Source organism: Aulonocara sp. 'chitande type north' Nkhata Bay, linkage group LG5 (assembly GCF_057382095.1).
Source record: "Aulonocara sp. 'chitande type north' Nkhata Bay isolate Kocher_YH1m ecotype deep benthic linkage group LG5, A_spYH_male_GT1.1, whole genome shotgun sequence".
Taxonomy (NCBI): Eukaryota; Metazoa; Chordata; class Actinopteri; order Cichliformes; family Cichlidae; genus Aulonocara; species Aulonocara sp. 'chitande type north' Nkhata Bay.
The window spans coordinates 15,362,122-15,374,896 of NC_141348.1; the positions used below are offsets into that span (position 1 = coordinate 15,362,122).

General features: G+C 39.2%; 1 protein-coding gene across 1 annotated transcript; it reads right to left on the reverse strand.

Annotated features, from left to right (window-relative positions):
* Positions 1–3,444: 3,444 nt before the first annotated feature.
* On the reverse strand, positions 3,445–9,271 carry cdh27 (cadherin 27). Its single transcript, XM_086294170.1, has 17 exons — positions 9,251–9,271; positions 8,709–8,831; positions 8,171–8,320; positions 7,674–7,815; positions 7,406–7,569; positions 6,940–7,071; positions 6,243–6,425; positions 5,718–6,034; positions 5,491–5,633; positions 5,175–5,399; positions 4,852–5,073; positions 4,633–4,754; positions 4,388–4,552; positions 4,209–4,295; positions 4,076–4,123; positions 3,893–3,997; positions 3,445–3,803 (listed from the first exon to the last, which is right to left on the reverse strand). The coding sequence occupies exons 1-17, from the start codon at positions 9,269–9,271 to the stop codon at positions 3,579–3,581; spliced, it is 2,574 nt and encodes an 857-aa protein (XP_086150296.1). The 3' UTR covers positions 3,445–3,578.
* Positions 9,272–12,775: the final 3,504 nt, after the last annotated feature.

The following is a 12,775-nucleotide window of genomic DNA, read 5'->3' on the forward strand; positions in this document are numbered from 1 at the left end:
AGTTAATCCTCAGGAGTAGAAATTTCACTAAATAGTCGTCTTCTTTCATATAGTTGCAGTGTCTCTTCAGATTTGTGTTGACATGCTGATGTTTTCATTCAAAAGATGTTTAAATGATGCAGTGATGTCCCTTAAGCATCATAGACTGCAGAATACATATAGATTCTTTTTACTTTTAAGTTGTATGCTCAGATTTTGATATCTTTTATATGGAGACAAAAAAAATACTTAAAACAATTAAAGAAAAATAAAGCAGTCAATGTGTTATTTAAATTTTTCATTTATTCTAATAGTTACTGTAAAATTCTCCACTAAGAGATTCATCTTGGACTTCTTGCGGGATTAAAGCTAAAAAATTAGTACACACACAACATATAATTCATTTCTTTATGCTTGTAAGGCAAAAATGAAGAGACTGCGCTGACAGTCAAAAGAGACGAAGAGGAACTCAGATACCAGCTATGCTGAAGTTTTCACAACATCACTTGAGTTTTGGAGGTAAAAGGCAAGCAAGGACCACGTCAGGGTGGAGTTTACAGATGATTTTTTCCACTATGAAGGTGCAGGTTGTGGGTAGTGAGATCATCTAATGTCATATAATCTTTAGCTTGAGATCCAGTATTCAAGGCAAGGCTGGATGGTCCATTTGGTAAAGTAAATCCGTTGGGCATCTTTCTTCGCCTTTAGACAATAATTCTGATGGCAAAAGAACCAAACGGGACAGGCAAAAAAAAAGAACAAGGAAAAAGAAATAAAAAAGAGAGAGATCCATTATTCAGGTGCCCAGTGATCAAAAGTTGATAGCCAGAAGGGGGAGACATTGAGCTACAAAGTGAGCTGTGTAGGGTGTAGGTGAGGTTTTCTGTTCTGTTGTTGGGTTACCACTTCTTAGTTTCACTGCACTTCAGCATGTGACAGTTCACTATTAGCGATGTCTGATTGTCAAAGTATTGATTAATTTTGCTGGAATCCTTCACTTGCCCCTATTCCTTATTGTATCCCTCCATGTATTTTTTGACCACATTAATCTCACCTTCCTCTGTCTTTTTCTCACACTGCTGCTGGGACTACGGTCCCTCCTGCTGCATTTCACCATGCTTGAGCCCATGAGACCTGGTTACCACCACTTCTTCCACACTAAACTCTGTTCTAAAAGCTATGTAGGCAAACAGTCAAGGTAGGGCCTGATTGTTTTAATTGATTTGATTAAGCAATCCTTTGACTGTATTGAAAATGAACCACTTGCAAAAAATAAGCATCAAAATATTGATGAGCATATTTTCCTTTTAGCAAATTCCATTAACAAAACCCCCCAAATAATTTCTCTGAACACTCTTCCAACAACCACACCAACCCATCCCACTGTACCACTGCATTACATGTACTAAATCAGTACTCATCCAAAGATTGATATGCAAAGGAAAGCTGTCAGTCCTCTTATTAAAATGATTTTGTTTGAGATATCACATGACCCTATTTTCCTTCTTACTTTGCATCATTATAATAAAGCTGAAAGCTGAAGCCATTTTAATTGTGAGCAAGTACAGAGCAGTAAAAATAAAATAAAAATAAAAACAACAGAAAAGATGCAGAAGCAGAAAACAAACAAAAACAAAAAACACCACATGTAGAAAAAATAAGCCAAGAAACCAGAGCTGGTTAAAGGCACTCAGATGTTTGCATGTTAAATTTGTAACTCCTGGTATGTTATATGTCAGGGTGTGTGGCTGGTGGGAGGTGGACCCAATTTGGAAGACTCAGAAGAGAAAGAGTGAACTCAAAACCAAGTTTTATTTCTGGTAAATCACAGAAAAAAACCTACAACATACAACAACAATCACCAAAGTAAAACAGGAAGACAGACACAAATGAATGGGGACGTCATGGTTCTGGGTTGTTGACCCAGTGTTTTTGTTTTGGACGTATGAATCTTGTTTGTTTATTGTTTTGATCTTGAACAGTGGGTTATAGTTCTTAGATTAGTTTTCTTGTGCTTATGAGTTTTCTGATTATGTTGTTTATGCCTTGTGATTCAGGTTGATTGTAGGTTATCAGACTTCCTTTAGTGTTCCCTTTTCTGTCTTGTCTTCATGTTTATTTATCTCTGTGTCCCTCGATCTCCCTCTCTCTGTCTCCAAGTTCTTAGTGTTTCCAGATTTTCCAAGTGTTTTTCCAGCTTAGTTTTTCACGATTTGTTCCTTTTTCAGTTTGGTTTTCTTGGGCGACCGTGGTTCAGGGGGTTGGGACGCTCATCTGTAACCGGAAGGTTGCCGGTTCAATCCCCCAGCTCTCTCTGTCCTGGTCATTGTGTCCTTGGTCAAGACACTTTACCCTACTGCCTACTGGTGATGGCCAGAGGGGCTGATGGCGCGATATGGCAGCCTCGCTTCTGTCAGTCTGCCCCAGGGCAGCTGTGGCTACAACTGTGGCTTGCCTGCACCAGTGAGTGAATGTGAGAGTGAATGAATAGTGGAATTGTAAAGCCCTTTGGGTGCCTAGAAAAACGCTATATAAATACAATCCATTTTTATTATTTTTGTAATGTTTGACAACCAGCCTTCTTTTCTCCGTGTGTCTGCATTTGGATTGTCCCCTCAGCTCCACATGCTGCCCGCAGATTGTGACAGGGGAGAGAAGACTAACTTCGCACATGAGACACAGGAGGACAAAACACAGACCTGAACAGAATACACTGAACACTATTTATACAAGAAGCACTGAGGCGGCTGGGAGATAAAGCAAAAATATAAACAATACAAATTATAATACCTCAAACACAAATGATCCTCAAAACCAAAACAGAAACCCTGAGTCCAAAACCCCATAACACCTTTAAAACTACCGGTAAAAACACATCTATCGTGGCCACAGATGCTCGAGATTCAACACAAAAGCAAGATCTCTTTTTTAAAAAAAAGACATGCTTTACCTATCATGACTAACTCCCAGTATGTATGTGGTGTAGGGAGTTTTAGGAGCTCTTCAAACCTGATTACTGTGGACACCACATAATCAATTCATTTTTATTTTGGCATTAGGCACAGCTCTGTGACAAAGACCCCACAACCTCCTTAATCTCCAGCCTCACCCCAAAAAATGCCTTTTTACGAGGACCACCTGGGCCAAATGCCACTGAGCAGAGAGCGCTCCCAAAAGTTGGTAGAGGTAGACTCTGAAGGGTTTCAATTTTCTCAAAACTGTTGTAAATACTGTAGTTTTCTACTTGTTTAAGGGGGACCACCTTGAGTTCCACCCTTTGCATGAGCACTCAGTGAAGATGATTTTTGGGTTTTTTTGTTTATCCCAAATGCAAATTAGCATTTTGGATCCTAACATGAAAGTGACGAACAATTATAATCCAGCAACTGTGCACTTTTGTTTTTCTTTCCTCATTTTGATATGAAAAATGAAGATGCATGTGGCACAGTTATTAAACACATGTGATTAACAATAAAGCTCTCTGGTAGTATATCTCATGCAGAAGTGGTTGCCACAAACCCTTTTTAATTAACCCCAAATCTGAATGGAATAAAGGGATTAAATGCCTTCTTCCTCACACTTGAAACAAAAAATGTTTGCTACGTAACAGGATATCCTGAGTACTGTATTTGTGTCGGGCTGCATATAGAAGCCAGTTGGTGAAACTTTGGACCCAGATCTTTCAGTGTGTCCTGAAATGAATCCTCTTCCAAAATGTTGATTGTCTCCAACGCTGAGTTGGTTTCTAAATTCCCCTCCACTGCATAGATGTGAAGCTCATCGTCTCCTAAGTCCACTTCTTTCTTCCAGAGTGAGTACACTTTCTGAAAATTTTGCAACACGTAAATTATTATTTTTTGAATCATACATGCTCATATGTTTTGAATAATGCAGCACAGGAGATGTAACTTACTGAAGAGATTAGGCACTGAAGCAGTTTAACCTGCATGTCATTAGACTCCGTAGCACAGCTCACGGTTTGTGTTTGGAGGACGTTCATATTGCTCATGTCTTCAAACTGCACACAAAAGGTTCACATTTCTTTATCTCTGATTTCAAAGTGAAAGATTACAAACACAAATCTCTGGTGTTCTACCTGATGGCTGCTGTCAAAGCCAGTGGTTATTGGAGAATTCCAGTTTGACTGAGATTTAAAGAACAAAAATATATAGTTATTATTTTAAGATCCATTTGTAAGTCATCCTCAATCTTCTGTGGGTGTGTACAACCTGGTTCCCAGTGTAGCTGTATTGGCTGTATTGGCTTTCTCTTCTGAAATCCCCAAAGCGTGGGTGGATGGACCTCTGTGTAAAATCCTGTTCAAAAGGATGACAAGAGCAGGAGGTGATCTATAGAGGATTCTGAGATGCTTTTACAAAAGTACATGCTCCATGGAAGAATGACCTACCCTAGCTTGTGAGCGTAAACTCCGAAAACTGCCAAAAGTCTGAACTTCATTCATACCCACCCTTGCTGAATATCTCCCATTTCTCATCCCATTCAGTGGAATATGGAAATTAGATTGATTATATTGCTCCATACAAACTGGTTCTTCCATAATAGTGACAGGAATCTAAAGAAAGAGAAATGGTTTATTGATATTTCCCTTTAAATGGGTCATTGGCATGGATGCAAATGTTTCTAAACAGTGACCTCGCAGTTGTCTCCTGGTGCCTCAGTGTTTGATTGGAGGAGGATTCCTCCTGAACAATCTTCAGGCTCCATAGTGATAAACTCTCTTTTGGACGAGATGCTGAGAGCCAGCAGCAGCAGAACTGTCAAAGAGTAAAATAAAACTTATGCTGGGTTCTTAGAGATGTTAGCACACATATCACAGTTCTCCTACACTAAAGTAAACGGTGTGTTTCTTACACAGAAGTAGTAAGAGTGAACAAATTATTATGCATAAAGCATAAGGGCCAATGTTTATTTCAGATTTCTGGCGAATTCGACAGTTTGGTGTCACAGTGCAGCCACATGCAGTCACACTGAGGTTGTAAACTTTAAATGCTCCCTGCATGTCGGAGATCTTTAGATGAATTGTGTGTTGACCATAGGACACACCGGGCTCCTTCACCAGACCAGCTGTGTAACCTTGAAGAAGAGATCACAAAATGATAGGATACTTTAGGAGTTCTGGCTTTTGTGCTTGTTTTTCTGTAATATGTCACTAAATACACGAAGGATGTTTCTACCATAACCAGGATTCAGTCTCCATTTTCCTTCAACATTTCCCAACAGTTCAAAAGTGAAAGGCCCTCCATAAGGTTCTTCATCTGGGTCAAAGGCCTCGATGTTGGTGGTTGTGGGGGCATCAGACACACACACATCCAGGCTGTCCACTGTTAGCTGTGGCACATTGTCATTCTGGTCAGACACATGGATATGTAGTGTAGCTGTTCCTGTCATTGGTGGTATACCTGTCCAAGATGCAAGAAATGTAGTACAAAAAAAAAAGCTGTTATTTAGATTTGTTTTGTTTGTGTTTTAAAAGTCAGAGTGTGTGTTTACCTTTGTCAACTGCATACACTAAGATGGTGTAGGTGCCGTTAACAACGTGTGGAGATTCTCTGTCGGGCGTCTTTATCATTGTGATGTTTCCTGTGAGGGGATCCACCGTCACCCAGCCAGCAGGATCATTTCCTACCTTGTACCTGTGGACAGATTCAGTGCACTTAGACAGAACTGAACAGCTTCAGATCAACGTTCAGAGATGTTTAATCAAATAAATCGCTTACACAAACTCTTTGGAATAACTGGAGTCAGGATCCACAGCTGTCACTTTATCAAACCAGGTTCCAGCGGGTACGTTCTCCATCACCACGACCTCTTTCACCGTCATGCTGAAATTAGGAGGGTCATTGGTATCCTCCACATCAATGGTGACTTTCACAGACTGAGGTTCAGCTGCACCAGAGGGATCATGGCCTTTAATGGTGTCAACTTTCCAGAGGCCTGAGGACGTCCTCTCTTTTACTTCACAGGAGTAATACGGTGCCTCGTTTTCCACTGAGATCAACAGCTCCCTCTGCGCCCCATTCTCAAAGTCTAAAGGCTGAAATTATACAACAGAGTTGCAAAATCAGTAAATTTTTCTTTGTGAAATTCAGAAGCTATTTTCAGCATCATTATATAAGAGTATAATCTTTGTTAGCCCAAAAAGCAGGTTTGACAAATATATATTACAGAGACGTTGAGAAAGTAGTTACAGAGAAACTGTGGGTGTCAATGTAATGCATGACATGTAGCCAACCTCCACTTACTTCAACTACTGTCAGGATCCCATCATTAGTCTCTAAGTCTGTTAGTATCTTGAAGTTCTCTCTTTCGTCACCATGTATGGTGTACCTGGCTCTCCATCCCGAGGTGTTTGGGGTGTCTTTGTCTGTCACATGCAGCCTCACAGGAGAGACCCCAGTCTCAAGCTCTTTCACTTTACCAGTGCCCTGTGGTTTGAATACAGGGTGTATAAACCTGTAGAAGTACTCCCTGGTACTAGTACAAAACATGAAATGTATACAATTTCCTCATCTATGTTTATTGATATTACAATTTATGCAATCATGGATTCAGTGTGGTTGATTAAGTGTTTATATTCCTTGTAATTAGTTTGTGGCTTAGGCAGATATCATTCTATAAAATTATGATTTGGCAATTATATGAAATATGGACAAGTAATAACAACAACAATGTAACTGCATCCATGTTTTAGGCCTTAAACGCAGTATAAATGCAACTGAAATATGATATTATTTGCATATTTTATTCTTTCCACCTTTCACAATTTTTCAATTTACCTCAGTTTTCTTTTCTTATGTTTATATTTTGACTAATCAATGCCACATCACCATTGGGTCTTACCTTGTGTTCTGTATACACTACACATCAGTATCAGGTTACAGGTGTGAAACTGCTGAAACTGGTGCTGTTTGGAGTTTGCAACACCAACTGACTGCCTACCGTTTGACCACTGATGACTGGAAGGTGGTTGTTGCCATTCCCTACGTGAATTACAACAATGGTTGAACTGGACAGTTTGACTACTTCACCGTGGTCTTTGGCCTCCACCACTATTGTAAACTTTTCAGCCACCTTAATACAAGCAAATGGAGAGTTTCACATTAACAGACTAAAAGAAGAATAAAGAATTAATACTATTCTCTATATTTCCTCCCAAAGGAGTTGGACCACTTGTCACCAAATGTAGCTTACTGGTAATTTTATGTAGTACAGGAAGATAATTTGCTCATTGGAACAAAAGCACACATGAGAAAGCACTCAAAGCAAATATTCATATCTGCATAAATGCTTAGTTTTACTTTGTCTTATCAGTTACAGATCTAGCCAAACAGGAAATACCTCCGTTCTTCTTACTCATCTTTAAAGTGTTTTGTACTCCTGACATATCAACAAAAGAGTCTCTTACCTCATAATTTAAACATCCTTTGAATGAGATGTATCCAGACTCATCAATGACGAGTTCAGTGTCTCTAACATTTGGAGACACAGATTTGATTTCATAGTGGAAGGTTGAGTTTAGTGTTTCTCTCTCGTCTATGTCAGTAGCATGCACTTTCAAAAGATTGGAGCCTGTCGGGAAATAATAACTCAAACTAACGAGCATATTTAATAATCACTGTGTAATTAAGTTCAAATCAAGGAGCATTTTTTGTTTGCTTGTTTGTTACTTTTACCTTGTGTTGATTCCTGAGGAAGGTTAATCTCATACAGATCCCTCTCAAAGCGTGGTGGATTGTCATTGATGTCCTTTATAGAAATCTGAATTCCTAACCTGGTGTCCATTGATATGTCCATTTTTCTGGCCTCAAATCTTAGCTAGACATCAAAAGATATCATGCAGAGTTAGTTACAGTATAAAGACAAACATGATAAATTGTTGGACATTGGGAATGTAGTGTGAAAAATCATAATACAAATATTTTTCAGTTCTCTCACAAGAAAATGTGCTTTAAAGATGTTTTAGTGTCAATATTTTACATATCGTGTATGAAATCAGGGAAAACCTCATATTTACAGAGGATAATACATAATCTGATTAGAACTCAAATTTTTTGTCCTGCAAACCTATTAACAGTGACGACTCCACAATAACAGATTTTTTCATGGTCACTGTGAACAGAAATTCTGCGGCATCGCTACATGTTGGAGTTTAACATGTGTCGATTCTAACCTCAAGTGTGTGCCACTTCTCATAGTCCACGGCCTTGTGGACGTTCAACATGCCAGAGTATTCGTCTATGGAGATGACTCCCATCGGCTCCTCGTCCACCCCTTGTCCATGCAGTTCAAAGTATATTTGATATTCCCTATCAACACTCACCTACAACACAACAGCAAATCTCCGTGAGGTCAGTTATGGTGGATACTACGGGTATTTTCTGGCAATTACATTAAAATGAAAGTTCCTCCCAAAATTTTATTGATTATTTTTGTATACTAAAAAAAGAAAGAGAGGACAAAATACACATTTGAAACACAAAACTGCTTGTACACTGTTAGTGGATTTTTCTTTTTTAAGCAACTGATCATAACTGGACAATGCTGTATGCTTATTTCCATTACATTCAAGCGATGTTCTACATTTCTACAGCTAATGTCATACAAAATGGGCAGCCAACACCAAGTCCAAAGTAAAAATATGTCATTCGAATTTGTCATTATTTATTTATGAAATTTGGAAATGGACATTTTCTGCTTGAATTTCTCACCTTGCCCAACTCATATGGGAATGGCCCTGGATGGCCCTCCTCAATCTCAAAGGAATCAATAATCCACGCCCTTCTGTGACGGCTCAACAGCTCTGAGTTTGCTGCACTTGACAAACAATAAACCTGAAAGACAAAGCAGGAATGTTAAGGTATGGCAAAAGGTTGTAGCTTTAATTTATGTACCTGCTTTGTTGGTAAACAGGTTTTGATAAGGTGAGCGCACACACATATTTCTATTGACATGCAAAGGCATTTAGCATGATAAGAAAAATGAAACCATTTCAAAGGAAGTCCCTGACTTTTATGGCTCATAACAAACCCTTAACTCCATTTTAAGCAATCTAAAAACTAAAAGAAAAATATATTTTGGAGGATTTTTTGTTGTTGTCTATAAGAAGATTTCAGATAACATCTGTCACGTGGCATCTCTCATCTGTCATTATGTGGCCATATGATAGATGACGAGATCGGCACACAAGATTTGCTCACATAATCAGCACATAGTTTTATAAGAAATAAAATGTAACAGAAATGTTACATACCAACAGGATGAAGCGGAGCATGGTTCTTGTTCAGTATATCCAGCTCAGAGTGAGTGAGGACAGACTTTTTCAGAGTAAAGAGACCCGGTCCTCTGCTTTCCACACCCACATACACAAGTGCAAAATACAGTCTGTGTGTGTGTGTGGTTTCATACCTGCCTTTCCATGGAAGAAGCCTCATAACCTTTAATACGTCACGAACGTTTTATAGTAACTGAACAATGCCAGCTTTGATCTTGCCTTTCAAATGCTTTATAGTTACTGACCCTCAGTGTGTATTCACTCAAAAATCATCACTCATGTGTGAAGAAGATATTATCTTCCCGCTTTTTCGGCATTTGATCCTGGGAATCGAACCAAAATTATAAAGTCTCTGCAAACTGTGATTGCTTCAGAATCCTTTAGTGATACACACCCCCGTCTGGTGATCGAGGATTCCCTGAAGTAGAGTTTTTAAAAAACTTGAAATATGTGAGACATTTAACCTCATGGCTTTGTGCCAAAGAGTCAAACACATACTTGGTGTTATTAAAACAGAACGTGACAACAATGATCACAAAAACTGGAAATAAAATGTGAATTAAATCTAGAACAAACTAGTCCTAGTCATGCCCTTGTGTTTCATCTCTGCTTTCCTGTTCCCATGTCCCCCTCCTTGTGTTTCATTCCATGTCTCCCCTGTCTGTCATGTGTGTTCTCGCCTGCCCGTCATGTCTCTCACCCTCTGTATCTCTTCTGTCTGTCTCATCCCCATGCCTGCTTCTTTCCTCCGGCCCCGTGTCAAACCGTGTGTCTTAGCATGTGTTTCAGTGTGAGTCCTGTTTTATTTTGACAGTTCAGTGTGTTTAGTTTTGCTTCCTCTGTGTCATTATGTCTATTCATCCAAGCTGTGTTCCACATGTGTTTCCACTTCGCTTGTATATATTCTGTGTTTTAGCCTTTGTTCATCGTCAGGTCATCTGCTTATCATGCTTATCAATAGTTCATGTTTCAGGTTTTCTTTCCCAAGTCCAGGTTTTCATGTTCCATGTTCTTAGTGTTCCCGTTTGCCCTTTGTTTTGCATGTTTTTCTCAGCCTCAATAAACGGCTCGTTTTTTTGTTCATTTCCTCCCTCGAGCGTCTTCCTTTTGGTCCACAGTATTAACACAAGGGCTGCCGCCACAGCCCTCTGACATGCTGAGGTTGGATCCAACTTTGAAACTAATCACATTGCACACTATTAACCTCTTAATCATGAAGAGGTCACATAAAATCAACGGTGCTGTACTGAATAAAGTGACAATTCACCACTCAGTGACAAAATATTTCTCCTACTGGAAACATCCAGATGTACAGAATCATCTTTTGGGGATTTTCCTACCTGGATGATTGAGCATTCACCAAGATATCTCACAGACGTATCATAAGGTACAGGTCAAAACCATTGGTATTCACTCTTTTTTGCTGGTAGATCCTACTGAGTTAACATCAGAGCTCATCATAGTACAGAAACAGCATTAGAGATGGTTATAAATGATCTTATTATCACCTCTGACAATGGATTCATCTCTGTTCTTGTTCTGCTGTTTGATACTATTGACTATAGACATTAGACATTAGAGCATGTCGTAGGAATTAAACGTACTACGCTGCAATGGTTTGAATCATATCTATCTAATATACTCCAATTTGTTCATGTAAATGGAGAGTCCTCTTCACACACAAAGGCTCCGTGCTAGAACCAATTCTGTTTACATCATACATGAGTTCTGCTCTCTACCTGAAACTCCTGAAGGAGAATGTACGGCCATCAGTTTATGCCCTGAAGGTCACGTGCACATAACTTCAGTTATGCAGCAGGACAATGATTCAAAACACAACAGCAAGTTCATATCCTAATGGCACAAAGAATGAAACAAAATCAAGGTTATGGTGTGGTCTGGTCAAAGTCCAGACTGAAAGCAGATTTAGAGGCTTTAGCATGACCTTAAAAAGCATTGTTCATGTTCAAAAAGCATGTAGTGTGGCTGAAGGAAGGGGCCAAATTCCTTCACAGTAATGTACAAGACTCATTGAAAGTTATCACAAATGCTTGATTGGAGTTGCAGTTTCTGCCAACAGTGACTCAACCAGTTATATTTAGGGGGCAGTTACTTTTCCCACACAGGACTGACACATTTAAGTGTGGAAAAATATGCAAAACAAATTTCAACTTACTGCAGAAAGCAAATGCACACGCTTGCTTTGAGCACTGTCTCATGCATGCAGGTTCTAACAGTGCATGCATTAAAATAGTGCATCTGGGTTTTAAGACTTGTTTGTGTGAATGACAGCAGATTTCTTGCAAGAATCACATAAGTTACAGAAGTTTTCCTATAATACGCAAAGACTATACCTGTAATACAATAATCTAATAGTAAATTTTGTGTACAATGATGGGAGGAAATGATAATAATGCAGTGTAGCAGACATACTAAAGAGACTACCAACCGCGTGTGGGACTAATAAAGGTTATCTTACCTGTTATCTTATCTGAAATGAACTAGTTCATAATGCCAAAATCCTCAAACTGCACACAAAAAAATCAAGTTTATTCAGCTCTGGTCTTAAAGTTACAAAGGAAAAAAATACAGAAGAAGAAGAAATAAAAACAACTCTCTGGTGTTCTGCCTCGTGGGTGCCGTCATTGTCAGTGGATATTAGATTTCAGGTTATCTGATATATGAAGAAAGACGTAGAGTAAAGAAACCAACACTGCTGCCCCAGTGACTTGGATCAGATAAGTGGAAGATGGATGGATGGATGGACAAAAGTATTTCTCTCCTTGTGTAGAATGGTGCATTTCAGAATCCACATGCATGGTTCCCACCGTGGGCTCCTGCAGCGACATGGCATCCGGTTTAGTTTAGTTGGATCATCATTTTGTTTCAATCGGATAATGACCCCAAACACACCTCCAGGTTGTGTAAAGGCTATTTGACCAAGAAGGAGAGTGATGGAGTGCTGTGCCAAATGGCCTGGCCTCCACAGTCACCTGACCTAAACTCAATCAGATGGTTTGGGATGAGGGTGGTTATTTCAAAGAATCTAAAATCTTTAAAATATGTTTTGAGTTATTTCAAACTTTTTTGTTTTCTACACAATTGTGTATGTGTTCATTCATAGTTTTGATGCCTTCAGTGAGAATCTACAAAGCAAATAGTCATTAAATAAAGAAAAACCATTAAGTGAGAAGGTGTGTCCAAACTTTTGAGTGGTAGTGTTTATCACAATGCTCCTATGGGGAAGCAAATGCCATTTTCCTTCCATATAAGTAGTAAGAGTGAAGAAACTGTCATGCATTAAAAAGCATAGTGGCCAATGTTTATTTCAGAGTTTTGGCGAATTCAACAGTTTGGTGTCAAAGTGCAGCCACACGGAGTCACACTGTGGTTGCAAACATCAAATGCTGCATGTATGTCAGAGAACTTTAGATGAATTGCATGCTGACCAGGGAGCACTCTGGGCTCCTTCACCAGACCAGCTGTGTAACCTTGAAGAAATGA